At 41.8% G+C, this 25,358-nt stretch overlaps 1 protein-coding gene across 1 annotated transcript in view; it reads left to right on the top strand.

Moving 5' to 3' along the window:
• Positions 1 to 1,794: 1,794 nt before the first annotated feature.
• cacng3b (calcium channel, voltage-dependent, gamma subunit 3b) overlaps positions 1,795 to 25,358 on the top strand; it is a 31,137-nt gene continuing 7,573 nt past the window's right edge. The window contains exons 1-2 of the mRNA XM_028600415.1: positions 1,795 to 2,059; positions 22,877 to 22,960. Coding sequence (XP_028456216.1) covers positions 1,843 to 2,059; positions 22,877 to 22,960 — 301 coding nt within the window. The 5' untranslated portion in view covers positions 1,795 to 1,842. The remainder of the gene's footprint in view (positions 2,060 to 22,876; positions 22,961 to 25,358) is intronic.

Here is a 25,358-nt window from a genome sequence, read left to right as displayed (position 1 = left end):
GCCTGACTACAGGAGCATAAAGACGTGTCTCTGATTATATCCCAACTAAAATAAGTAGCCTTCCTTTTACCGAAACTATAGGCTACATAGTCTCTCCTCTCTGGACTGGAGCCCCCCCAATGCTTTATACTGACGGCGCTGCGGCGGTGGGCGGGACACGCAGCGGTGACTGTACATGATTAGCTCCTGAAGGGCGCTGTCACCCACGAGTCCAATCCGAGCCGAGCAGTGCGGCCTCAGGCGGAGTTTGAGGAAACCCGCGGTTAGTTTTAGTTTGTGTTGGTTGGTCCGAGAGGAGGAGGAGGAAGAGGAGGAGGAGGAGGAAGACAAGAGGAGGAGGACGAGGAGGAGGAGGAGGCGACGGCTGTCATTTTTTTCATTTGTACCAACGGGCACGTTTCTCTGGAGCAAACCCAGGCGGGTGTAACAGTCCTACGGGCTCCATCAGCAGGCGTCTTATCGGACGGTCTGTCCCCATTGCGGTTGAACTTTGGCAATGAGAGAGAGCGAAGACGGCTGTTTTGTGGATGGAATTTGATTATTCCGTCTCGGTGTCATTTGGGTGCCTATTTAAAGCCCGTTCAACTTAAAAAATACCCGCGCTGCGTGCCTCTCCACTGCAGATAATGCATTTAAAAAAAATGAATTTATATTAGCGGCTGCGTGTTTGGACGAGTTTCAGTAGCCTATACTCTGGACATCGAGGAGGAAGGGGGAAAAAGCATGTCAGTGAGTCAACAGCTGGAGTCGAAAACACACGACGGATTTCGGTCAACGTCCGTCTCTCTCTCTCTCTCTCTCTCTCTCTCTCTCTCTCTCTCTCTCTCTCTCTCTCTCTCTCTCTCTCTCTTCATAGCTGACGTATGGGCTTTATTAATCGGTCCATTCATTCAGCAATTCAGCAGGAAGCCGAGCAACAAAGAATAAACCCACTGTACCGCCTCATATTTTGGCGCTGCTGTAAGAGAGCTTGTCGAGGAAGGACATCCTTCACCGGTCAACACATCCAGCGGTGAGTGAGGAACAGCGATGCTTTAGCAGAAACACTCCTCCCTTGACTTATGCCGTGCGGTTACATCAATCAAGAAAACAAACTGACCCCCCTTTTTGTTGTTGTTTTAAAGATGGAGTCCTCACATGCAGACCTTGGCTGTTAAGGGTTAACAGATTAATAAAGGGAGCTGTTTTGGAAAATCAGAAGTTAAGAAAAGAGGAAGGAAGGAAGGGAGGAAGGAAGGAAGGAGGGAGAAGAAGAAGAGAGATAGAGGGGAAACGGAGCAACAAAAAAAGGAGAGGAGAGAGAGACGAGAAGATCTGTGGTTACTGGTGGATAAGGCGGCTCTAACGCAGCTCGCCCAGCCTAACCGTGGGACTAATAAACGGAAGGAGAGGCAGAATGTGTCATCGCCGTTACCCTTCGCTCTGACTGAGTGAGGGCAGCGTCGGGTAGTCGGGGACAACCGGTGGTCGTTAAACCTCCGGAGTGTGTGTGCGTGCGCGCGCGCGCGTGTGTATGTATGAGGGTGGTGGTGGTGGTGGTAAAAACCGGTTTTTGATGCGCGAGAAAGTGACGTGCCGCCCTCCCACCTTCCCGCCCTTTGCCACGAACCGCTTGTCAACTCAACGGAAAAGGCAGCCGAGTACTTTATTTTTCGCTCCACACTTATAAATTCACCACCTTAACATCATTTCCTATTTTTTTTTTATTATTTCTTTTTTGTGAGTTCCTGTCTGTTGAACCCCTCACTGACTCTCCAAATCTCGCGGGATATAAAGGAAATAAAAAGGGGTGAATCTAAAAGAGAGGAGCAAAAGAGATTAAGACAAACAGGAGCCGCCTATATGAAGATGCTGATGTGTGACCGCGGCGTCCAGATGCTCGTGACGACGGTGGGCGCGTTCGCCGCCTTCAGCCTCATGACCATCGCCGTCGGTACCGACTACTGGCTGTACTCGCGCGGGGTCTGCCGCGTGAAGAGCAGCGGCGACAACGACACGAGCCGCAAGAACGAGGAGGTGATGACGCACTCCGGCCTCTGGCGAACCTGCTGTCTGGAAGGTACGTGATCAGTCTGACTGACTGACTATAGCTGTCTGTCTCTCTCTTATAGCGGTCTCTCTGCCACTGGTTCTATGTGTGTGTGTGTGTGTGTGTGTGTGTGTGTGTGTGTGTGTGTGTGTGTGTGTGTGTGTGTGTGTGTGTAAGAGAGAGAGAAAGTGTGTTCTCGCGCGCGTGCACCAACATGTCCCCCTCTCTCTGTGTTTGTGTAGCTGTCTGTTTTTCTTTCCTAGTGTGTATCCATGTGTATGTTATTATGTCTCTTCCCTGCCTCTCCACACAGATAACACACACATCCTTTCTCCCCTACTGTTTGCCTATGTCTGTTTAACACCAGAGTTGCGTGTGTGTGTGTGTGTGTGTGTGTGTGTGTGTGTGTGTGTGTGTGTGTGTGTGTGTGTGTGTGTGTGTGTGTGTGTGTGTGTGTGAAAGAGAGAGAGAGAGCATCCCATAATCCCCAAAACTCAGTTCTTAAGAAGCTGTCCTTTGATGAGTTCACCCTCACATCCCTTCCTCTGCAACATGGTTAAATAGAATAGAATATTTATTTCTACGCTCTTGTTGTCATCACACTCACTGAAAGTACAAATCAAGCACTAACAGACACAAAAATATGGACAGCTGGCAGTGCTATTAGCCAGTCGGCTGCACCACCAACAAGTACCTGGGTCTGCACACTGTTGCCAGGACTCACAGTGTTGGTCGCAGGAATATGTTTCTTTTGAAGCCATCTTGTTGTTGGGGGCAAGAAAATACAAATAGTTGAGAGAGACCTGTCGATTCATGCAAACACTCGCAAATTACATCCTGATTTGTGTCATACATCTCCTCATCATAAGACTCTCTTTCTGACAAGGTGACTGACATGCACAGTGACCATTACGTTTTCTCTGTATTTCTGGAGAGAAGTCCAGCGCTTTACATTGACTACTGACAATGTTTTCGGAGCCAAAGTCTACTGGCCATTACAAGGACTGGCACATTCACAATTATCACACAGGTGTGATGGTTTCTGCCATTTTTGACTTAGACCTCATGTCCCACAGTCGCCTCCACCTGTCAGAAGCAATGTTACACAGTTGCAGCTTCACCTCTGGCACTTCTTGTTCGGTCAGTGTCCTTATTTTGCATCATTTAGTTATTTAGGTGAGATCATAAAACCCCAAAAAGCTGCCTCATTAAATCAGGTTTTTTTTCCCACTTGGCTTCAGAGACACATCCCTTGTTTGTAGCTTCATGTACCTTTTTTGAATCAGCTCTCTGATTCATGAAGCCATCTCATTTCCAATTCTCACGTCTTGTGGCTATCCATCTTGAAAATGGAAACCTAAACCTAGATGAAAATAAGGGTAGACGGGGCAGAGATAATTGCAGCAGATAGACAAATGAGATAAGATAGATTACATCAATTTAAAGAGGCAAAGTGGCTCTTTTTATTTGTGTTTACTTTAATTGGTAAGCGGTTAAAGCATACTTTATTACAGCATGTAATGAGGCTCCAAACTTGACATAGCAAAGGAAAGCACTAATATCTTAAGAGAACAAAAGGTGACTGTACAGTAAGAAAAAAAGCACTCTGTGTGTGAGTGTGTGTGTGTGTGTGTGTGTGTGTGTGTGTGTGTGTGTGTGTGTGTGTGTGTGTGTGTGTGTGTGTGTGTGTGTGTCGTCTTCTGTCTCTTTCCACCTTCCTTGTGGAGTCTTGAATGAAGCACTTCATGCTCGTGCCTAGTGCATAGTACAAAAGTTTTTTTTTCGATTGCTAAAAAGCATCAGTTAATACTGAAGCCACTTTTGCAAAACTCTACATACAGTCTGGATTACCAACACGTATCTCGGCCAAACAGTTGATCTTACCGCCAAAAACTAACTCAAACCACCAAAACACTTCATACATATTATCACAAACTAGGCTTGTTCGGCCAAAACACTGGCAGCACTTCTTACTCAGAAAGCAGACATTGTCTCTCACAACAAACTGACCTTAAAACACTAACAGGGAACATTCCATAAACGATAAACTTTTATCTTTGAAAAGGATTTTTCACATGAATCAGTATTTCATTATAGAATAAGAACAAAAATCCTAAGGATATCAATCCTTGCATGTAGCTCAACAAACAGATATGTAATTATTTCTTTAAGACTGAGGTGGAGTTGTCTATCACTTGTGTGGGCTCAAACAACATTGTAGACTTGGATTTTTCCAATTTGATGCTTCATGACTTGACGCATAATTCACTGTAAATGATTTGACTTTGATCTTGCATAGGGGCAAGTAAACAGTTTTTTTTTTTACCATTACAGTAAAAAGATGCATTGCCTCTAGTTTGTGTGTGTGTGTGTGTGTGTGTGTGTCTGATGCAGCCAGACATAACCATCTCATTCTGGGGGGCAGAGAATGCTATTACAGGGCCAGATGGTACAGGTAAAAGGCTTTAGCGAACACACACACCCTGATTTACACACACAATCTGACACACACACATACTTGTAATTGAATGAATAAATAGACAAATTCTAGGATTTTCCCAAGCCACCAAACAAGCACAGCTGTGGGAGCAATACACCAAGTTAACACAATGTCAGCACAATGTCAGTGCATGCACACATGCACAGGCTCACGTGCGACAGACACCAAAAACATGCACACACACACACACACACACACACACACACACACACACACACACACACACAATAACACAACTAAAGTGAATAAGTTCTCTTATCTCTTTTTCTCATTCTGCCCATCTTATCCCCCCTTCGCTCATTCCGGGTCCCTGGTTGTCACGGTTTTTATAATTCATAAGCGCCTCATAAACTGACGGGAAATGGATGTCTCTGACTCGTGTACATGTGGCTTGTAGTCTGCCTGACATCAGAGAGTGAGTGAGTGAGAGATGGAGGGCGGTAAAGAAACATCATGTATGCAGTGTTCTTACAGTGAATGTATAGAGCAGTCATGCATATGAACTGTGCTGCATAAAACATGCAGCGCCTTTTACAGCGACACAGTTTCTGTCAGAGACGATATGAGGCAAGTGGAAGAAAAACCTTAAAGGGGTGATAGAATGATTATATAGGGTATTTCACACTGTTCCTTAAGGTCTCCTAATAGGGTATGTGACATTGGTTGGGCTGAAAATGGCCCGGGTGCTATTCTATGCTCCCTAATGCAACCCTGTGAAATACACCTGAATGAAATGACAGTTTTCTACCTTATATGGTATGCTCATGAATATTTAGATGAGCTGCGCACTGATTGGTTGGTTCTCACACACACACACACACACACACACACACACACACACACACACACACACACACCTCCCCTCTGTGAAGAAGAAGTCCCGCTCCATTGTCCGATATCTACTCGTTCTAAACACTTTTCTCTGGGCCAGTGTTCCGTTGTACAGCCTGGAACACTGTATTTACGAATGTGCTTCATTTTCAATATCCTTGCAAAACTTCCAAACTTTCTTCTTTCTAAAGTACACAGCGCAGCTTGCAGCTAGGCTTGTGTGTGAGATCCTGATAGAGCTCCAGCCAGCTCACAGCGAGTCTGTGAAGGTAGGAAATCCAACCAGCAAGGCAACAACCCCGGCAGGCACCGGCCGCTGTCACGTCAGACTGTGGAGCTTCTCAAGTCCGACACAGTCATACCAAATTTGCAATTAGCCATCAATTATCGTAAAATGGCCCATATTTGAGCTCTACATAGTTGATTTCTTGCATAAAAAAAGTCTCAGAAGTGAATTAAGTAATGAAATAGCAGACGAACAATGTATACAATTTCTTAGATCTGCGCGACATAGAGTCAGAAGACTAGCTGGTCTCAGATCAGTGGCCTATGTCAATTTTGGGGCGTGACAAAGGGACAGACTATAGCCAAATAAGGTACAGCCACCGAGTTGACGTCAACTACTAGCTTTGTTGAGATTCGCCTGTTTTCAGCAGCAGTTTCAAATTGTGAGAATGCAGAAGAAATGTATGCCTGTGTCACCTACCGAACTGTCGTAATTCAACTATGACAAGGTAAACTCAGTTTTGCATTCTATCACCCCTTTAAGAATCATCTTATTTTATCAAAGAAAATATGAAGTTGGCTTTGATTCATGGAGGAGCTTAAGGTGACTAAAGTGCAGTATGTGTGGTTTTCTGAGGTTAATCAGGCTTCTTGTGTACTATGATAACTTACGTCCCCATTTACACCTCCACATGTAATCTGTATCAGAATATCACCTGGTCAAAGACAGGGATCTCAGCCAGGTGTGAATACTATCTGTACAGGTTGACCACATTCTTAACAAAAAACTCTGCCCAACTAATTGAAAGCACACCTAAGTCCACCTCTTCTTGCTATTTCAAACAGCAGCATAAAGCTACAGATGACCCTTTCATTAGCAAAGGAAAAATAACTAAACCCCATACAGCAGCATTGGTTCCCATGATGTGGAATGGTTGTTGAAAAGGTATGCCAGAGCTGCCTACCTAAATTGCAATTTATTGCAAGGCACCAGCATAACTTTGCTGCAATTGTTACAAAACAAAGCATTCACAGTCTCTGTGCTTAAATGCTCTCTGTGTGCTTTCCCAGGGGAAAGTGTAAAACGAAAAGAGAAGAAAGAAAGCGTAATATGCCCAAACTTACTAAAGATGTATAAAATTCTCATAAAATAAATAATTAACCAATTTACATTCTTTCTAGACGATTATTAAAAATATTACAGTAAAGCCATATACCTCCCTTTTACATGAACATTTGTGCCTGTGAAAAACCATTGATCTTGTCACTGAACACCTGTACACCTGTGCTGCAAGCTACACGGCAGCCACACACACGTCTTGATAAACTTCTTTTCAAATTTAAATTCTTCAGATTTATGCATGACAAAAAATAAAACTGTATCTCCAAAATGAAAAAGAAAATATCAATGCATTTACTTTAGACTTCTATAGATTAACTTGACATCACATATAAAAAAAAAAACACTGAAAGTAATACAACAAAGAACCTACCTACCAAAAGAAAAGACTGGAGCCAAAAGAGGAAGTAAAGACAAAGTGCGACACATACAATACAATTAAATGAAAACAAAAGACTGTACTTCCTGTTAAAACATTATTTCTTTTTACAGGAAAATTTACAAATTCTACATGACAACATCTTTACTCTCATAAAAATATATTAACACCACAGACAACGTAGGAAAATTAGGATATATGACACCAGAAGTGTGTACCCTTCAAAGTAAAAGTCTTCACTGAATCCACATAGGATTGTACAGGCATTTCTAATGTCTTGTATATAATGTCAGATATAGATCACTTGTTAATACCAGGTGTAAAAAAGTGCCTTGGAACACACCAAAGTCTCCTTAACAGCAGGCGGAGCTAATCTGTATTGTCGCCCAAAATTGAAAACCGGCAGCTGATTGGACGAACGTGTCACATTGTTCTGGTTTCTCCGGAAATTCAAAGACAGATTGTCATGGCGGCTCTTTCAGAATACAATCTCATATTATACACCAAGGTAAGTGGAAAAGGGTTTCCACATACATTTGGCCATACAGTGTATCTGTCTTCTGTTCTTTTTTTCTTTTATTTCCAAACTCTTACAAAATCCCTATTTTTTCTCCTGCTTTTGCTCTCCATCTCTGTCCTTCATTCCTCCCCCCCACCTTCCTTCCCTCCCTCCTTCCTCCCACTGCCACCTAGGTGATCATTTTTGTCCCAGTCTCAGTTTAAAACCCTCTTCCTTCTGTCTATTACCAGGTGATCATTTAGATCCCCCGGGGTGGTCAAACACTCCCCAGAGATTCACCTGAAACAGAGGCCATGCACGGCTCATCCATCACTACCCACCCACCACCCGTCTCCTCTCCTTCATTCATGCACATTCTGATCTCTCTTCATTCATGCTCTACCTCCCCCCTCCTTTTTTTTCTCCTCATTTCCTGGCTTTCTCATGCTCATTTATCACAGTGGGAACTTAACACCTCAGTACACCTGCACAGACACACAATCACACACACAGTCACTGCATGCAAGAAATCCCAACCTGAGCACACACACACTGGCTGTAGGTAGAGGAACCACAGACAAACAATTACGAATAAACCTGTGACACACCAAGCCGATAATCGGCCGTTGGACAGTCTGGCGAGGTCAGTGACTCGAGTCTGTTCGGTGTGTTCCGTGCCGTTGTCCGTCCGAGGGGCCGTCGGCCTTCATTTTGGCCAATTTGACATGTTGAATCTGCGGGGGCGGGCACTGCCGGCAATATGACTCAAATGACCCATCTGATTGGTAGAGCGTTACTCTCAAAATCTGACGAAAATCTTTTAAACTGAACTTTGTCGATCTGAAATGAAGACAGATTCAGCAACTGCATGGCCTATTTCTCGCTTAAAATGTTTTCAGAAACATGTTTTGGTTAGGGGAAATCTTAATACTACAGCAAACAATGATATTTAAGAAAATAGTGTCAGTCTAACCTTGTGAAAACTCTTTGGGGAAGACCCTGTTTCAATACTGCAATGTCCCCTATGCACAAAACAAATTTCATAAAAAAATGTTTTTTTTTTTTTAGTTTGGTGTGGAAAAACTTGGCACAGAGCTCCGACCTCAACCACATTAAACCTCTTTGGGTTGAACTGCAACGTGGCCTGCAAGCCGGGCCCGGGCCTTATCGTCTTAAGGCGCTGACACACCAACCCGATTATCAGCCGTCGGACAGTCTGGCGAGGTCGGTGACTCGAGTCTGTTCGGTGTGTTCCGTGCCATCGTCCGTCAGAGGGGGTGTCGGCCTTCATTTTGGCTGACCTGACTTGCTGGATCGGAGGGCGGGCAGTCATAACCTGACTCCGCCAGATAGATTGCTTTGCATTTGCTCGGCATATCCATCTGGGAACTTTATGTTGGAGAACTTTTGAGAAGGGGCGGAAATACTGGTTAGCTGATTGGATGAACCATCTGTCTATCACCTACAGTGGGGGAAATAAGTATTTGACCCCTTGCTGATTTTGCAGGTTTGCCCACTTACAAAGAATGCAAAAATCTACAATTGTAATCATATGTACATTCTAACAGTGAAAGACAGAATCCCAAAGAAAATTCCAGAAAATCACATCATATGAATTTATTAAAATTGATAACCTTCTGATGAGGAAAAACAAGTATTTGACCCCCTGGACAAACAGCAAGTATTCTGGCTCCTACAAGCCAGTTAGTCTTTCTTTAAGACACAGCCCCAATCCGAACCAATTATCTACATCAAATACACCTGCCTCACCTCGTTACCTGTATAAAAGACACCTGTCAACACCCAAACAACCAGCATCCAACATCACCACCATGGGCAAGACCAAAGAGCTTTCTACGGACATCAGGGACAAGATTGTTGATCTGCACAAGGCTGGGATGGGCTACAAGAGAATCGGAAAGCCACTTGGAGAGAAAAGATCAACTGTCGGTGCAGTTATCAGGAAATGGAAGAAGCACCACACCACCGCCAACCTCCCTCGGTCTGGGCCTCCACACAAGATCTTGCCTCGTGGGGTGTCCCTGATCATGCGAACGGTGAGGAATCATCCCAAAACCACAAGGGGGAACTGATGAATCAACTGAAGGCAGCTGGGACCACAGTTACAAAAGAAACGGTTGGTAACACACTACGCCGTCATGGATTGAAATCCTGCAGCGCACGCAAGGTCCCCCTGCTCAAGAAGAAACATGTACAGGCCCGCATGAAGTTCGCCATTCACCACCTGGACGACTCAGAAGAGGCCTGGAAGAAGGTGATGTGGTCAGATGAGACCAAAATAGAACTTTTGGCCTCAACTCAACTCGTCGTGTTTGGAGGGCAAAGAACACCGAGTACAACCCAAAGAACACCATCCCCACCGTCAAGCATGGTGGTGGCAACATCATGCTTTGGGGTGCTTTTCAGCCAAGGGGACGGGACAACTCCATCGTATTGAGGGGAGGATGGACGGGGCCATGTATCGTGGAATTCTGGACCGACATCTCCTTCCCTCAGTGAGAGAGCTGAAGATGGGTCGAGGATGGGTGTTTCAGCACGACAACGACCCTAAGCACACCGCCAAAGCAACAAAAGAGTGGCTGAAGAAGAAGCACATCAAGGTTCTGGAGTGGCCTAGCCAGTCTCCAGACCTGAATCAATTGAAAATCTTTGGAGGGAGCTTAAAATTCGAGTTGCCAGGCGACAACCTCGGAACCTGAATGATTTGGAGGCTGTCTGCAGGGAGGAGTGGGCCAACATCCCTGCCGAAATGTGCACAAACCTTGTTACCAACTATAAAAACCGTTTGACATCTGTGCTGGCCAATAATGGCTTTTCTACAAAATATTAACATGCTGTTTGTCCAGGGGGTCAAATACTTGTTTTTCCTCATCAGATGGTTATCAATTTTAATAAATTCATATGATGTGATTTTCTGGAATTTTCTTTGGGATTCTCTCTTTCACTGTTAGAATGTACAAATGATTAAAATTGTAGATTTTTGCATTCTTTGTAAGTGGGCAAACCTGCAAAATCAGCAAGGGGTCAAATACTTATTTCCCCCACTGTATGTTGGTGATAGACGGGCCAAATCAACCAATCAGATCCACGAAGCGTATGAAAATACAACCACAAGCCCGCCCCTGCTGCTGCAGGCAAAGCATAGCTCGTTAGCTCAGCAAGCAAGCAACATGTCGGTAAAGGATTGCCGTTTGTGTAACGAGAATTTAGGAATAAAAGTCACCATTTCAGGTTCCCGGTCCATATTCCAAAAGAAGGATCCAAGAGAAAAAAAGCATTAGTGAGCGGCTAACAGAATTAGGGCTACCGCTGTCTGAAAATACTGGTTAGCTGATTGGATAAACCATCTGTCTATCACCACCTAACCCGCCTCAAAACCAACGCTGATTGGCCCGGTCGTTTGGCTAACGGCTCCCAATTTTCTCTGCCTCAAGATGCCAGACTGATCTGCGAGTGGAAAACTGGAGCTCGCGAGATCAGGACGGTCTCACGAGGCTAGGGCAGTCAGACTCAATGACCAATCTGATTGTTGGAGTGCTAACCCGGAAAGGGCGGGCGCGATGAGTGAGGAACGCCTCTCAAAATCTGACGGAAATCTTTTAAACTGACCTTTGGCGATCTAAAATGAAGACAGATTCAGCAACTGTATGGCCTATTTCTCGCTTAAAACGTTTTCAGAAACACGTTTCCGTGAACTATTTTCATAAAATACAAGATCGTATTTCGAACAAGCCGCCATTATCGGTCAGCTGGAGAAGCCAGACCCACGTGACACGTTCGTCATTTCCGTACGCGCAGAACGTACGCTCAAGTCGGCGTCGCTTCGGTGTGTTCTGAGGCACCTTTTGGACCTCAGGGAGCCGACTGATCGGTCTGACTGCCTTTTCTGGCCGTCGGGTTGGTGTGTCAGGGCCATTGCAGTCAAACAAGAGCAAACTGCTGCAGCCAGGTTTCAAATATTGTGGACAACTTTCCCAGACAGAGTTAAGGCTGTTAAAGCAGCATGTTAATGCCCATTGTTTGGGAATGAGATGTGAGGTTAATGTTGGCAACATAGTGTGGCCCGATGCTAGAAACAAGCATGCATAAAAGTGAGAAGATGTGAGAGAAGATGAAGGGGAGATTGGAAAGGAATGAATGAATGTTTTGGTAATGAGAGTAGAAAACGAGGGGCAGTAAAGGAGGGATGATGAGAAGATTTGAAACGGGAAGAAAAATGTTTCAGAGAAAGAGAGAGAGAAAGAAAGAACACGGGCGTTTGAGGAAGAACAGAAAAGGTGGAAGGAAGAGAGAGAAAGAGGAGGTGTGCAACCAAGCAGAACCTGTCCCGTTCTCTTTCATCAGCCATCACCGTGGAAACTAGCCTCTTCCTCTCTCTCTCTCTGTCTCTCTCTCTCTCTCTCTCTCCCCTTTTCCCTCTCCCCCATCTTCTCTCTCCTTCGCCTGGAAAGAGGTAATCAGAGAGAGAAAGAGGTAGAGACAGAGAGAGGGAGATGAAGAGTCACAATCACCCACACTGAGCTGTCAGAGGCGCTCTGAGGAAACAAGCAGTCCAATTTGCTTTGCTTTTCAACTTTTTTTTTTCCTCTCCCTTGCTCACTCCCTCCTTCTACTCTGTTTTCTTGTTGACAAAACGCTTTATATTTTGCATGTGTTTGTGTGCGCATGTGGCTGGGTTGTGACGGGCCACTCACATGCAGCTTTTGGACTACACATCGACTGATTAGGGACAGCTCCCATGGGAACGAGGCTGTCCTCACCACAATAACTACAGCATTGGTCATTTGTGCCAATGACTAAAACCGCCTATGTTACGCTCTGTAACACCGTAAAAACTTGTAGGGAGGAGGTTGGAATGGGAAGTTGGGAAGCGTGATTGTAACAAGGGCAATCCCTGTTTTCATTTGTTTCCTACCAACAGTAAAGGTTGGCTTCTTTTAACCATGACCTTAACCAAGTAGTTTTTTAGCCACGCTAGCAACAAGGCTCTAGGGTAGGTGGTGTTTGTCTGTCGGTCCGTACAGCGCTTTAGTCCTGACTGAAATATCTCAACTCCTACTCAGTGGATTGCCATGGGATTTTTTACACACATTCATGGTTCCCAGAGGTCGTAGCCTAATGACTTTGTTGATATCTTGACTTTTTCTCTAGTGCCCCCAATGAGGTCCACATTGGTGGGTTTTAGTGGAATGTCTATTGGATGGATTGCCATGAAATTTGCAGCACCAATTCATATTACCCTCAGGATGAATTTGATTGTGCTCTATCTTTCCATCTAGTGCCTCAATTTGTCCCATACATTGGTTTATGACCAAATATCTTGCAAACTAATGACATTCCCATCCCCACGGATCCGCCAACATGGCTGTAGATTCTGAGGCTTTTTTCGGTCTTGTCAGAACATTATCTTTCTCTGACCATGACCCAGTAACTGTGGCAATTTGGGAAAGGATCATATTACAGTAATAAATTACCTGTTTTGTCATTTAGTATGAGGGGCTTGTTGCTGGAAACACGTGGTATAACCGCTGGGTTTTACGTGTAACCGAGTTGCATTCTCAAGCTCAAATCCTTTAACTTCACTGGGGTCTGTTTGAGATTGTCTTACAGCTACCTCACATAAAATTAATCAGCTATTAACAATATTTGGGAAACTAAAATAGCATTATCTAGAATGTAGAATCATTTCTATTTTTGCACATATTGCAAGGTATATATGCAAGGTCAATGTGTATATATGTAAGGTCAATTTTGCCTAAACTGCTAAAGCTTTCCCACACAAAAGACCCAAGGCTCTCCTACAACATTAAAAGTAAAGCTGCAAGCATCCTCTCATGTCAGTCAAATATATCAGATTTAACTGACATTTTTGCTTCAAGAGTATCACCGGATTTTTCTCCCCTAACAGTCAATATAAATAATAAATTTTACTAACCAGAATCTTTGCTTACACCAGAGCACTCTTGATTGATTATTGTTACTCTATTAGTTAGTTCTTTGCAAGGGTCTTGTTATTATTTTAACAATGATTTATGGTGTTTCAGTCTCTGACCTGTAACTGTGCTGTATAAGATTCAAGAGATGTATACATTATGTGTGTGTGTGTGTGTGTGTGTGTGTGTGTGTGTGTGTGTGTGTGTGTGTGTGTGTGTGTGTGTGTGTGTGTGTGTGTGTGTGTGTGTGTGTGTGTGTGTGTGTGTGTGTGTGTGTGTGTGTGTGTGTGTGTGTGTGTGTGTGTGTGTGTGTGTGTGTGTGTTTGTGAGAGTTAGATCAAGGACAAAATGAAAAAAACCTCATGGCCAGCTCATCACAATCGTGGGGGCATCTGGACACACAGTTGTTTGTGTTTCCTTTATAACCTTGATTTGAGGCACTATTTTTGTCTAGTGGAGTATTTTCACTGTTTGGTATGCATGCAGCATTATTTGCCTGTAACTTCACAAGTAGAACTGGACTGATGAAGCAGGCAAATATTTCTGCTTTAATCTGAAGTTTGTTATCTGGTCAGAATTGTTTACTTTTGATATGGCAATATAGTTTGATTACATTGACTCTGTTTTTATCAATACAACACTGCTTCTATGTACAAAGAGTTTGACCTGGATTGATTCATCAAATGTGAGCTTTTTTTGTATTGTTGTCCTGGAATTTATTAAATAGTTTTAAATCCATTTTAGCTAGGGTAGCAAAACTACGGTCAATTCCAGCTCAAGATTGGCACCAAAAGGAAGCGGGCAGTGCTTCAACAGCCGGCGAAAACCCAGTAAAAGATAAACTACTCAAATAACAAAAAGGAGTAGGCCTACGCATTATAAAAAAAAGGAGAAATCAGCTTTAAAATAGAACCATCTCAATGTAGCACAAGGTAACGATGCCAGTGGGATTTACGATGAGTTCCTTAAGACCAACATTTGAGGCTGTGGTTCATAATTATCATGGGGTGAAACATAGGTCTGGTCTGTTTAACAAAGTAGCATTAATCACATAGTCAGTACACAACAAACTAATATTTAATGGGACCACTATAGATGAACATTTAATTTACATAATAGACACCAACCGCTAACTATCCCAGTAACAATTTGGTCCCAATTAAGCACATTGACCATACACGGTCTAGACATATGCTAGTTTGACCTAGTCTTCTTATGTGTATTTCCCCCCCACAGAAGTTCACTATTTACAGTTTTTTCCGATTGCTAAACGACAGTGGGCACAACTGGAGTCACATGTGCAAAACTCAAACTACAGTCTGCACTACCAACAGTCACCTGAGCTAAACAGTTCACATCACCTGCAAAACAGGCTCAGTGCAGCCAAACACTATGCACAGGCCTCACTGAGATAACACACACTGTCACTCAGAACACACTGAGGGTAAAAACACTAGCATCAAACACCAATACACAAATTACAAACTTTCTCATCTTTACAGTTTGAACAATTTGAGTGACTTTTACACTACTCAATAGTTTATTTAAGGACAAAATATAGATTGTATAGCATACCAATTTTTACATAAGGTAAAAAAGAAGAAATGAAAATGAGCAGTTTTCTTCAATATAGTATTTTGTCTCTAGTAATTTATGGAATTACTGGGGAAAAAAAACTAAAGGTACATATGTAACAGTACTAAAGAATAGTGTGACTAATCTTGCCTCTCTCCAGCATCATGTGGCAGGTTTTCTTCATCACATGGGATGTCTGCATCATCTCTAAATAAAAATGAATGTCGTGTTTCTATTGCTTTCACCGCCATTACTTTACTATTGTAAAGATATAGTGTTTTTTGCTGTACATAACCTCAGACATCTTACCTGAACATGTTGGTATCTTTGCTCTTTTACCTGTTTCTCTCAAACAGTACAGTGTATAATTGTTTCATTCTTATTTCGTGTTTGTATACAAAAAAAGGCTTTCTGAGCTTTCTCTGTATAAATACCGTATATGTTCACTAACTAGTCTAAAATAAGACACCTACTTAGGCTTTCAGCTAAAATTGCAATCAGCAGTGTTTGATAGGCACCAGACTGAAATCTATTCTGTTTTGAATGCGTGGTTAACAGTTTTGACAGCAGTGTGTTAGCCTTTGAACAAAGTGCTGTAAATCTACAGTGTTGTGCACGTTGTGGTTAAAGTCATGGGATAAGTGTGTAGAGTTCTGAAAACTGTGTTCAAGCGATGAAAAATGAACTAGAGTTTGGTCCACATGAACTGCTGCTGTGCAGACTGTAGTTAGAGTTTTGCACATGTGACTCCAGTTGTGCCCACTGTCATTTAGCAATCGAAAAAAACTGTAAAAGGTAAACTTCCTGAGCTAAACTTCACTTGGAAATGGGGGGGGAAATACACATTATGTGTGTGTGTGTGTGTGTGTGTGTGTGTGTGTGTGTGTGTGTGTGTGTGTGTGTGTGTGTGTGTGTGTGTGTGCGTGCATGCGTGCCTGCGTGCATGCCTGCGTGTGTGTGTGTGTTTTTCAGGAGCTGTATTATTAATTATCTGTCCATTAAAGTATGGCTTTTTGGAGTTCAAACATAGGTCTTTATTACATAAATGTTATGTGATGCCTATAGTTAAACATGACAGGCCTGGGATATAGCTGCAATTATTATCAATATTAATAAAGTGCACGTTCCTCTCTCTTTACTGTGTTTTTTTTGGGGACTGCGCTTTCTAAATATGCTATGAATTCTATCATGATGTCATGGTTTTACGGCTTACTGAGAAACGATAGTGCACAAAAGGGAGTGTGCATGTGTATGTTCATATGTGCATGTGTTTATACATACAGTAAGTGACAGCAGCAGTATACTGGGCCCAGTAGGAGAAACTAAATCACATGACTCACTGAGACACACACAGGCAGACAATCATGCACACACTGGACTACCATCCCTATTCGCGGTGTCCCATAATGCATTGCTGTGGCTGTGGTCGCAGCTGCCCTCAGGACATGTTGACCTTTGTGAGGCAAATATCTCCTGATAGATGTTCCCACTGCATGTGTGTGTGTGTGTGTGTGTGTGTGTGTGTCTGTTATCTTAGTACATATGCTGTTTTGTTTCCCTGTGTGTGTGTGTGTTAGTTTGCTGTTAGACTGAAAAAACAGCAAATGTGTGGTTCTGACACACATGCATCAAGCACACAAACATACACACACACACACACACACACACACACACACATAGACACAAACACTTTAATTCCCCAGCACAGGCATATATGACCTTAATGGCGCACCGAATTAGACACCAAAAATAACCGAGAAATAAACCAGCAGTGTGATGCAGTCAGTCCCAATCAAATATTAGCTTTCATGTCCATGTTACTAGTTGTACAATTAATGTGTGTGATTGGATTACTGAAAGCGCTATCTCTATGTGGAACTGACACAAACAGAACAGGACATTTGTGTAGATAGGAGTCAAGCGAGTCTACATAAATGTATCCTACTGTGCTCAGACCTCTTCAGAATAATCTCTATGCTGTTTCCTCCAAGCTATTGTAATATCAAAGTCCAACTTTTTCCCCAGATACCTTTTTTCTTCCTTTTAATAATACAAAACTATTAAAAATTAACAATACATTTAAAAAAACACATTGACTAACATGTGATGTCAGGCATAAGGTTCATCTTGATTATTCTTCCAGCGCTCCAACGGTGTGCTATCCAAGCGCCCCAACGATAATACGAGCAGATCCCAGTAGTTTGTCTTGTGAGTTGTAATAAAGCTGGAGGAGGGAAATGAGCTTATAAGAGATGTCTATGGTCTAGTTGTTTATATTCCAGGGTATTTGAATTTAGAAGTAGCCAGCTGAATTATATTGTAGCACCATTTTCCTTTTAAATACAGGTTGAATTGCTATGGCTAATGGCTTGATTGTAATAGTATATAATAAGAAGAAGAATGAGCAACCTTGTCTGGCTCCACACTGAATGGAACTGTCGTGTTATGTTATTATTTGTATAAACATTATAGTTTACAATCCAGTGTACAATCTTGGGTCCAAATCAGACAAAATAATATTGCTAAGAACTACATCCAAATGGCCACTGATATAATTTCACTAGAATTTGGGTAAGCACATTTAAAGGAACACGCCGACTTAGTTTTATTCACCGTAACCCCCAGAGTTAGACTAGTCCATACATACCCTTCTCATCTCAGTGCGTTCTGTAAGGCTGTCTGACGGCTCCAGCGCAGAACATGCAGGTGAATGGTTCCAGTAATCCTACTGCTCCGAATAAGTGACAAAATAACGCCAACATGTTCCTATTTACATGTTGTGATTTGTAGAGTCACAGCGTTTGCAAAAAACAACGTAACTATATTTTCAGACAGGCTTGCTGCAAAGCAAATCATTCTGCCCAAGTACTATATTCTTCCGCCTGAGAATATAGTTCCCGGTTTGTTTACGGTTAGAAGATGGCTATGTCTCATGTTACACTGTTTTTTGTACACGCTGTGACTCTACGAATCACAACATGTAAATAGGAACATGTTGGCGTTATTTTGTCACTTATTCGGAGCAGTAGGATTGCTGGAACCATTCACCTGCATGTTCTGTGCTGGTCTGATGCGGCTGGAACCGTCAGACAGCCTTACAGCACGCACGGAGATGAGAAGGGTATGTATGGACTTGTCTAACTCTGGGGGTTACGGTGAATAAGCTAAAGTCCCAATAAGTCGGCGTGTTCTTTTAATAATAAAAGTGGCCATTACGAACCGCACTGTAACTGATCTTTGTCCTTCAGTTTAAATGAGATGGTGGATGAAGTCTTGGGGAGAAGGTCTTAATTGCTGCAATAACCTCTTCTGCTTGTCAAAATCTACTTGTGTTGCATCTTATTAAGGGGTAGTAATATGAGCCACATTCTCCACATTTCCATTTAAAAAACATTAATTTGTCTAGATGTGTTGTGATGCAGATGAGGTATTAGTATTATTATTTTTTAGTCGGGGTGCTTCATCACCCCCAAATTGTATAAATGCAATGTTTTCAAGGAGGTGCTTCTGTGTACTGCCATTGAATGAAATACCTACAGTCTATCTGTGCCTTCCTCTGTCTCCTCTCCCTATTCAAATAAGCCATTGCAACCTGGAGGCCTAATATCCTTGAAGTTGAAGATGTCAAAAGAACAAGGTTGAAAGTAGACAAAATATAAGAAAAGAACAAAATTTTGATGGAGGGACTTAATCAACACTACAGTCTGCTTTAGTGCTTTAGTGTTTGTTGACAGCGTGTGCACTGTGTGTGTGTGTGTGTGCGTGTGGGCATGCGTGTGTGTGTGTATATGTGTGTGTGTGTGTGCGTGTGCGTGTGGGCATGCGTGTGTGTGTGTTGGTGCCTTATTGTTTTAAAGATCCCCAGTGCGCTGTTTGTTACTCACACATTATCATGATGAACATGCTGACCTGGAGGTCAAACACACCAGTCTTAATGTCTCTATGTGTGTGTATGTGTGTCTGATTTGGGTTATTTTTAGCAGACTATTTTTTATTTTCTAGAGAGTAATAGTGTGAGATCATCAGGTACACTAGCACAGTGTGTGTGTGTGTGTGTGTGTGTGTGTGTGTGTGTGTGTGTGTCTCTGCTTTTTCTTCAGTTGTGATTTAGATTCTCAGCCTCTAAGAGAGAAATAAAAGCAGCCATCCATCTCTCTATTCTTTCTCCCCCATCCTGTGTGTGTGTGTGTGTGTGTGTGTGTGTGTGTGTGTGTGTGTGTGTGTGTGTGTGTGTGTGTGTGTGTGTGGCGCATCACTTCATTGGCATTCATTGCATGATGCTGTTTGGTGCTCTATATATCAGGGTGGTTCGATACATTAAAAGGCAGGGGGTTTAATAAATTTCCCATCTGGCAGAAACAAGGCAGAGCTCTGTTTGATAATGCTTCACACCTTGATGCGTTCAACAGGAACAGCTAAGGCTACAGTTACCTTCTGTGACTCCAGTCAAATAAGGCCACTTGAAATAATACAGAGAGCGGTACTTGGCTTATTAGCTAAAAACAATAAATAAACGTAGCCTTTTTAGAAATTACACTATATACTGTAGATTTACGTCTTCAGTAGAATACAATGGACTTGGGCCTGTGAGCGACCGGTAGGGAAGTCAGAAATTATCAAGAAACTAACAGCACATAGTTGATTTTGGTCTTTTCTTTGGGTTTCTTGACAATAAATCAAAAAATACAGCAGGCTTATTCTTTAATATTCCTTTATTGTTGATATGTATGTGGTTTAAGGCTTCAACTAATGTTTTATATATATTATAATTTATAAAAGGAAATACAGACACAAATTTTAGTATATGCAGCCATAGCATCCATTTTTATTTATTGTGTGGGTATTCAGTGGGAAAATCCAGATATGAATTTCTTTTTAATTTGTTCTCTATGGACACCACATTTTCAACCACAAAAGCAGAAAATCACTAATGAAAGTATGAAAAGGATAAGAGGGTGTGCAAGGATGATGTATTTGTCTGTATTTGTTGAATTAGTAGTACATCTATCAGTATGAGAGTGTGGCAAAACAGACTTTGATTCATATGGAAGTTTTACAGATTCTTACTTTATGAAATCTAGATATAAAAACACTCTATAAATGTTTTTTTTATCAATCAGAGTCTCAGTCGAAAGTTAGTTACTATCTCTGACTGCATGAGCTGGATGAATCAATTCATGAATGATTTTCAGTGAGTGTGGGTACTGGAAAGAACCTCTTCATATGCAAATAAGCAATTAGCTTGAGTCGTCCGTTGTTCGTTGCCAGCCTCTATCCTCCCATTTCTCTCTAATTCTCCCGTGCCATTTTACCGCCAAACCTCTTTCAACCAGCACTTCCTCTCTCTTCGTCCTCCTTCATCTCGTTTTTCTCTACTCTTCCCCTTCATCCCACATCAGTCCCCCCCTCTCGCTCCCTCTGTCTCTCTCATATCCCCTGTAGTGTTGACCATGTGTGAATGAGACTGAATGATGGGAATGAAGCTACATGCAGAGCACGCACGCACGCACGCACACACACACACACACACACACACACATACAGATGGATGTGTGTGTGTCTGTGTGTTTGTGGAGTACTTGTACAAAGGAGGATGAGTCACTCTGCCTGATACACGGCACGCTCGTAGGAGACTGCATCCTAGTCAATACAACACAAATATACACACACACACACACACACACACACACACACACACACACACACACACACACCAACTGTCATACACTGATATAAACAATCTAGATACAGAAGGCTTTTTCTTACATGCATGATCGATAGTGTTCACGTATCAGTTTAATGAGCTTTGCTGATGTGTGTGTGTGTGTGTGTGTGTGTGTGTGTGTGTGTGTGTGTGTGTGTGTGTGTGTGTGTGTGAGAGAGAGAGAGAGAGAGAGAGAGATCAGGCTTTTCAGTGGTGTTTCCCGCACATACCCTGAAGGCTACAGATCTGTCCTGCATCATCTGTCATCTTCTCTCTCTCTCTCTCTCTCTCTCTCTCTCTCTCTCTCTCTCTCCTCCTCTTCTGCTGTTTTTTCTGTGTGTGATGTATATTCATGTCCACGTACAGGATGTTTACATGTTCACCTTCCTGAAAATATGATCTGATGCAATACAATCACCCAAGAAGATAATTGATTGCCAAAAGCAATCCTGCTCAAATACCCATATTTATTTACTATTATATTTGACATTTACATCACTAAATGATTAATCGTTTAATCCAAACCATACTGACAGATTCATTCAATAGTTTTATTGTCACAGAGGGATACTTGTTTTCACAGCCAGTACACAGAAACATACAGATATACACATAGCAAATATGGCAACTTACAGATTTAGACAGAACACAAAATCTTAATGCATACGTTAGTTCAATTATCCCATCTCATAACAGTGTCAGCGGGGAAGGAACCAAACTGCTGCTGAAGCGAGCTCTTCTCCATTTCAACCTAGTGCTAACCATACATTAATGTTGCTGTTGACACTGCTACTTGTTACAGTAATACAGTGCACAGCTTTGTTGAATACTCGATTCTGATTGGTCAATCACAGCATTCTACAGCCTGTTATTTCTGTATAGCAGACTGTTTCTATAGACCAGATTTCTGATCACAGACTCTGAAGGACCATTTTTAATTTAATAAAATCATTTTTATATTAATATTTTGTGTCAAATATAGATTTTTTTTAGTAAGCAGCTGTGTAATAGGCAGGATAATGTAGAGCAAGCCAGTCATTATTGCGAGTTGAATACAGTTGGCCTTATCAGAGCTAGCAACTGATATATATACAGTATATATACGCACAATAAATCCTTTCTTTTTTAATAGTGCGTTTTGTTTTCAATTTGTTCAATGATATAACAATTTTGTCCATAACTGATGACTGATGTCTTCCACTGAGAATTGATCAAATATCCAAACTTCACCAGTATGCATGGTTTATAATATTCTAAATTGACTAGTAGAAATTGTGTGTGTGTGTGTGTGTGTGTGTGTGTGTGTGTGTGTGTGTGTGTGTGTGTGTGTGTGTGTGTGTGTGTGTGTGTGTGTGTGTGTGTGTTGGTGCCTTATTGTTTTAAAGATCCCCAGTGCGCTGTTTGTTACTCACACATTATCATGATGAACATGCTGACCTGGAGGTCAAACACACCAGTCTTAATGACTCTATGTGTGTGTATGTGTGTCTGATTTAGGTTATTTTATTTTATTTTATTTTAGACCGTCTTTATTTTCTAGAAAGTAATAGTGTGAGATCATCAGGTACACTAACACAGAAGTGTGTGTGTGTGTGTGTGTGTGTGTGTGTGTGTGTGTGTGTGTGTGTGTGTGTGTGTGTGTGTGTGTGTGTGTTGGTGCCTTATTGTTTTAAAGATCCCCAGTGCGCTGTTTGTTACTCACACATTATCATGATGAACATGCTGACCTGGAGGTCAAACACGGCAGTCTTAATGACACTATGTGTGTGTATGTGTGTCTGATTTAGGTTATTTTATTTTATTTTATTTTAGAGCGTCTTTATTTTCTAGAAAGTAATAGTGTGAGATCATAAGGTACACTAACACAGAAGTGTGTGTGTGTGTGTGTGTGTGTGTGTGTGTGTGTGTGTGTGTGTGTGTGTGTGTGTGTGTGTGTGTGTGTGTGTGTGTGTGTGTGTGTGTGCGTGTGTGTGTGTGTGTGTTTGATAGTACTTCATTTGTCTTTGTCTTGTGGAACAATAAATATCTGACCTGAACTAATCTGTGTTTCTCCTCCGCAGGAACATTCAGAGGTGTGTGTAAGAAGATCGATCACTTCCCAGAGGATGCGGACTATGAAGCAGATGCTGCTGAATACCTTCTCCGTAAGTTTGATATGATGATGTATTTCGGACCATTTTTATCAGTCAAACTGATTTTATTTTTATTTTTTTTACAAGTATTATTATTGTTTTACAGAAAATACAATATACAGTGCAACATTACAATGTCAATTATAACAAGACATCTTTCTATTAACCCCATCCCACCCACAACAAACCTTTGTACCGAGGAAAGGAGGACAGATAAAGAAACAAAGAAACAAATAAAAACAAAAGAGAAAAAAACAACAACACCTTTCTTCTATTAATCATGATAGCAAAATAGTGTAACCAGTGTGCTTTACAATTCATAGCAGTTTTTAAGAGGGAAGTGTAGTAATTATTTCAAAGTAAGCCAGTAAAGGTTCCCATTTTTTGTAAAATGTTTAGGTTGATCCTTTCTGGTTGAGTATCAAATTTTTTCTATTTTTAGAAACATAATATCAGAAAGCCATGTGGAGGCTTTTGGTGGTGTAGATGATTTCCATTCCATAAGTATTCTCCGTTATGCTATTAAGGTTGCAAAAGCAACAACACTTTCCTTACTATTGGGCATTACAAAATCACCCCCTTGTACCCCAAACACGGCCATTGTAGGGCTAGGTTGTAGATCCAAAGGCGATATATTGGGATTGTTTTAAAGTATAATTTTAGAAAAACTAATATTTAAAAAAAGACATGATGTTCATAAAAGTCAAAGAAGTTTACTTTAGGTAAACATTGGGATTGTGGTTTACAGGTTCTTAGTGAGCTAATGTTTACATGCTAAAGTAGGCCAAAGTTCAGCCATAGCCAGGGCTCTCAAGTTTTGAACAGAGTTCAGAGTGAGATTTTGGCGGCAGGGGTTTGGGTGGGGACGGAGTCTGATCTGATAAATGACATAAATGTAGGCCTGTGTTCGATTGAAGAAATTCTTAGTCGACTAACACTCATTCAATTGTATCGACTAATCGATTAGTTGATTTAATCAACAGATCTGTAAATCTGAGTTTCTCTGCAAGAGTCATGCAAAATGATGCATATATTGAATAAGATAACGCCTCCTTTGCATATTTAAACACAACATTTCAGAAAACGTGTAATACAACAAAAAATTGCCTTAATGAAAGTAATCAAAGTCGGTTTCACGGTGATATGTCTTAGGTAAAATGTCAACCCTTAATTCTTGTGTTTACTAGAGATGTGCTCGTACGTTTCTTGGAAATAAGTCATTCAGCATGAAAAAAGCATCAAACATGACTAATGGACTAAAGAGATCTAAGTTGACTAAGACCAAAACCACTGATTAGTCGACTAATCCACTAAGAGGGAGCAGCCCTACATAAATTCGTACAAATAATTTTTATTTGTATTAATTCAGTATGTCTTTTTGTGTGTGTGTGTGTGTGTGTGTGTGTGTGTGTGTGTGTGTGTGTGTGTGTGTGTGTGTGTGTGTGTGTGTGTGTGTGTGTGTGTGTGTGTGTGTGTGTGTGTGTGTGTGTGTGTGTGTGTGTGTGTGTGTGTGTGTGTGTGTGTGTGTGTGTGCGCGCGCGCAATAATTAATACTATCAATTGTCTGGATACAATATAATGAAATAGCCTAGGCCAAAGGTTTTCACAATGGAGCCCAGGAGGTTGTGCAGTACAAATAAAAGGAAAGAAAAAACTAAAAATATTCCAAATTATTATGGGTACTGTTATAAAAGTATTATTGATAGGCCTAAAATGGGTATCTTTATAAAAATATAAAACTGTCAGAGTAGCCCTGCAGCCGATTCAACATGTAGCTATAATAATAATAATAATAATAATAATAATAATAATAAAATCTAGCCAGTGTTTCCTCTATGTTGATTTCTGCCGCCACAGTATCAGAAATAGGGCAGACACACAACAGGGTTTCCTGTTCCTATGTACATGTAGTATATAAAGTCATAATTCCACGACTCTACAGAGCCGTGTGCTCTACTGAACTCAAGCCAACTGTCATCCGCTCTCTCTGAACTCATGCTGTTTATTGGATGAACTTCTAGATGGGTCAAAATGGGCGGGCCCGAACTTAAAATGACCAATGGTAGCGCCGCGGATGGTGGCAGGGCGTTCTGAACTCTATGGGGAACTGACTTGATTCCTCTACCTGTTCCACTGTTAAAAATAGCGGCGCAACTTGGTGGGCATTATCCTGGTAATTTCTCTGCGTGAGAAATACAAGGTGTGGCGTGTGAGCGTGTGAACGGGTTGAAATGCGTGTGTCTCACGCCCAATATGTGAGACTTGAGAGCCCTGCATAGCTACGTTGTTTGCTTCTAGCAAAAAGTCAGGCACTGCTAGGCACTGTTAGGCAAGGACACTAGTGGTGCGTCTCAGACCTGAAATCATGATTATAATAATAGTATACTAACCCAATCCAATATGAAAGGTT

The sequence above is a fragment of the Perca flavescens genome, chromosome 15, assembly GCF_004354835.1.
Source record: "Perca flavescens isolate YP-PL-M2 chromosome 15, PFLA_1.0, whole genome shotgun sequence".
Classification (NCBI taxonomy): domain Eukaryota; kingdom Metazoa; phylum Chordata; class Actinopteri; order Perciformes; family Percidae; genus Perca; species Perca flavescens.
The sequence above is the reverse complement of the archived record's forward strand: the minus strand, read 5'-3'. Positions and strand labels throughout refer to the sequence as shown.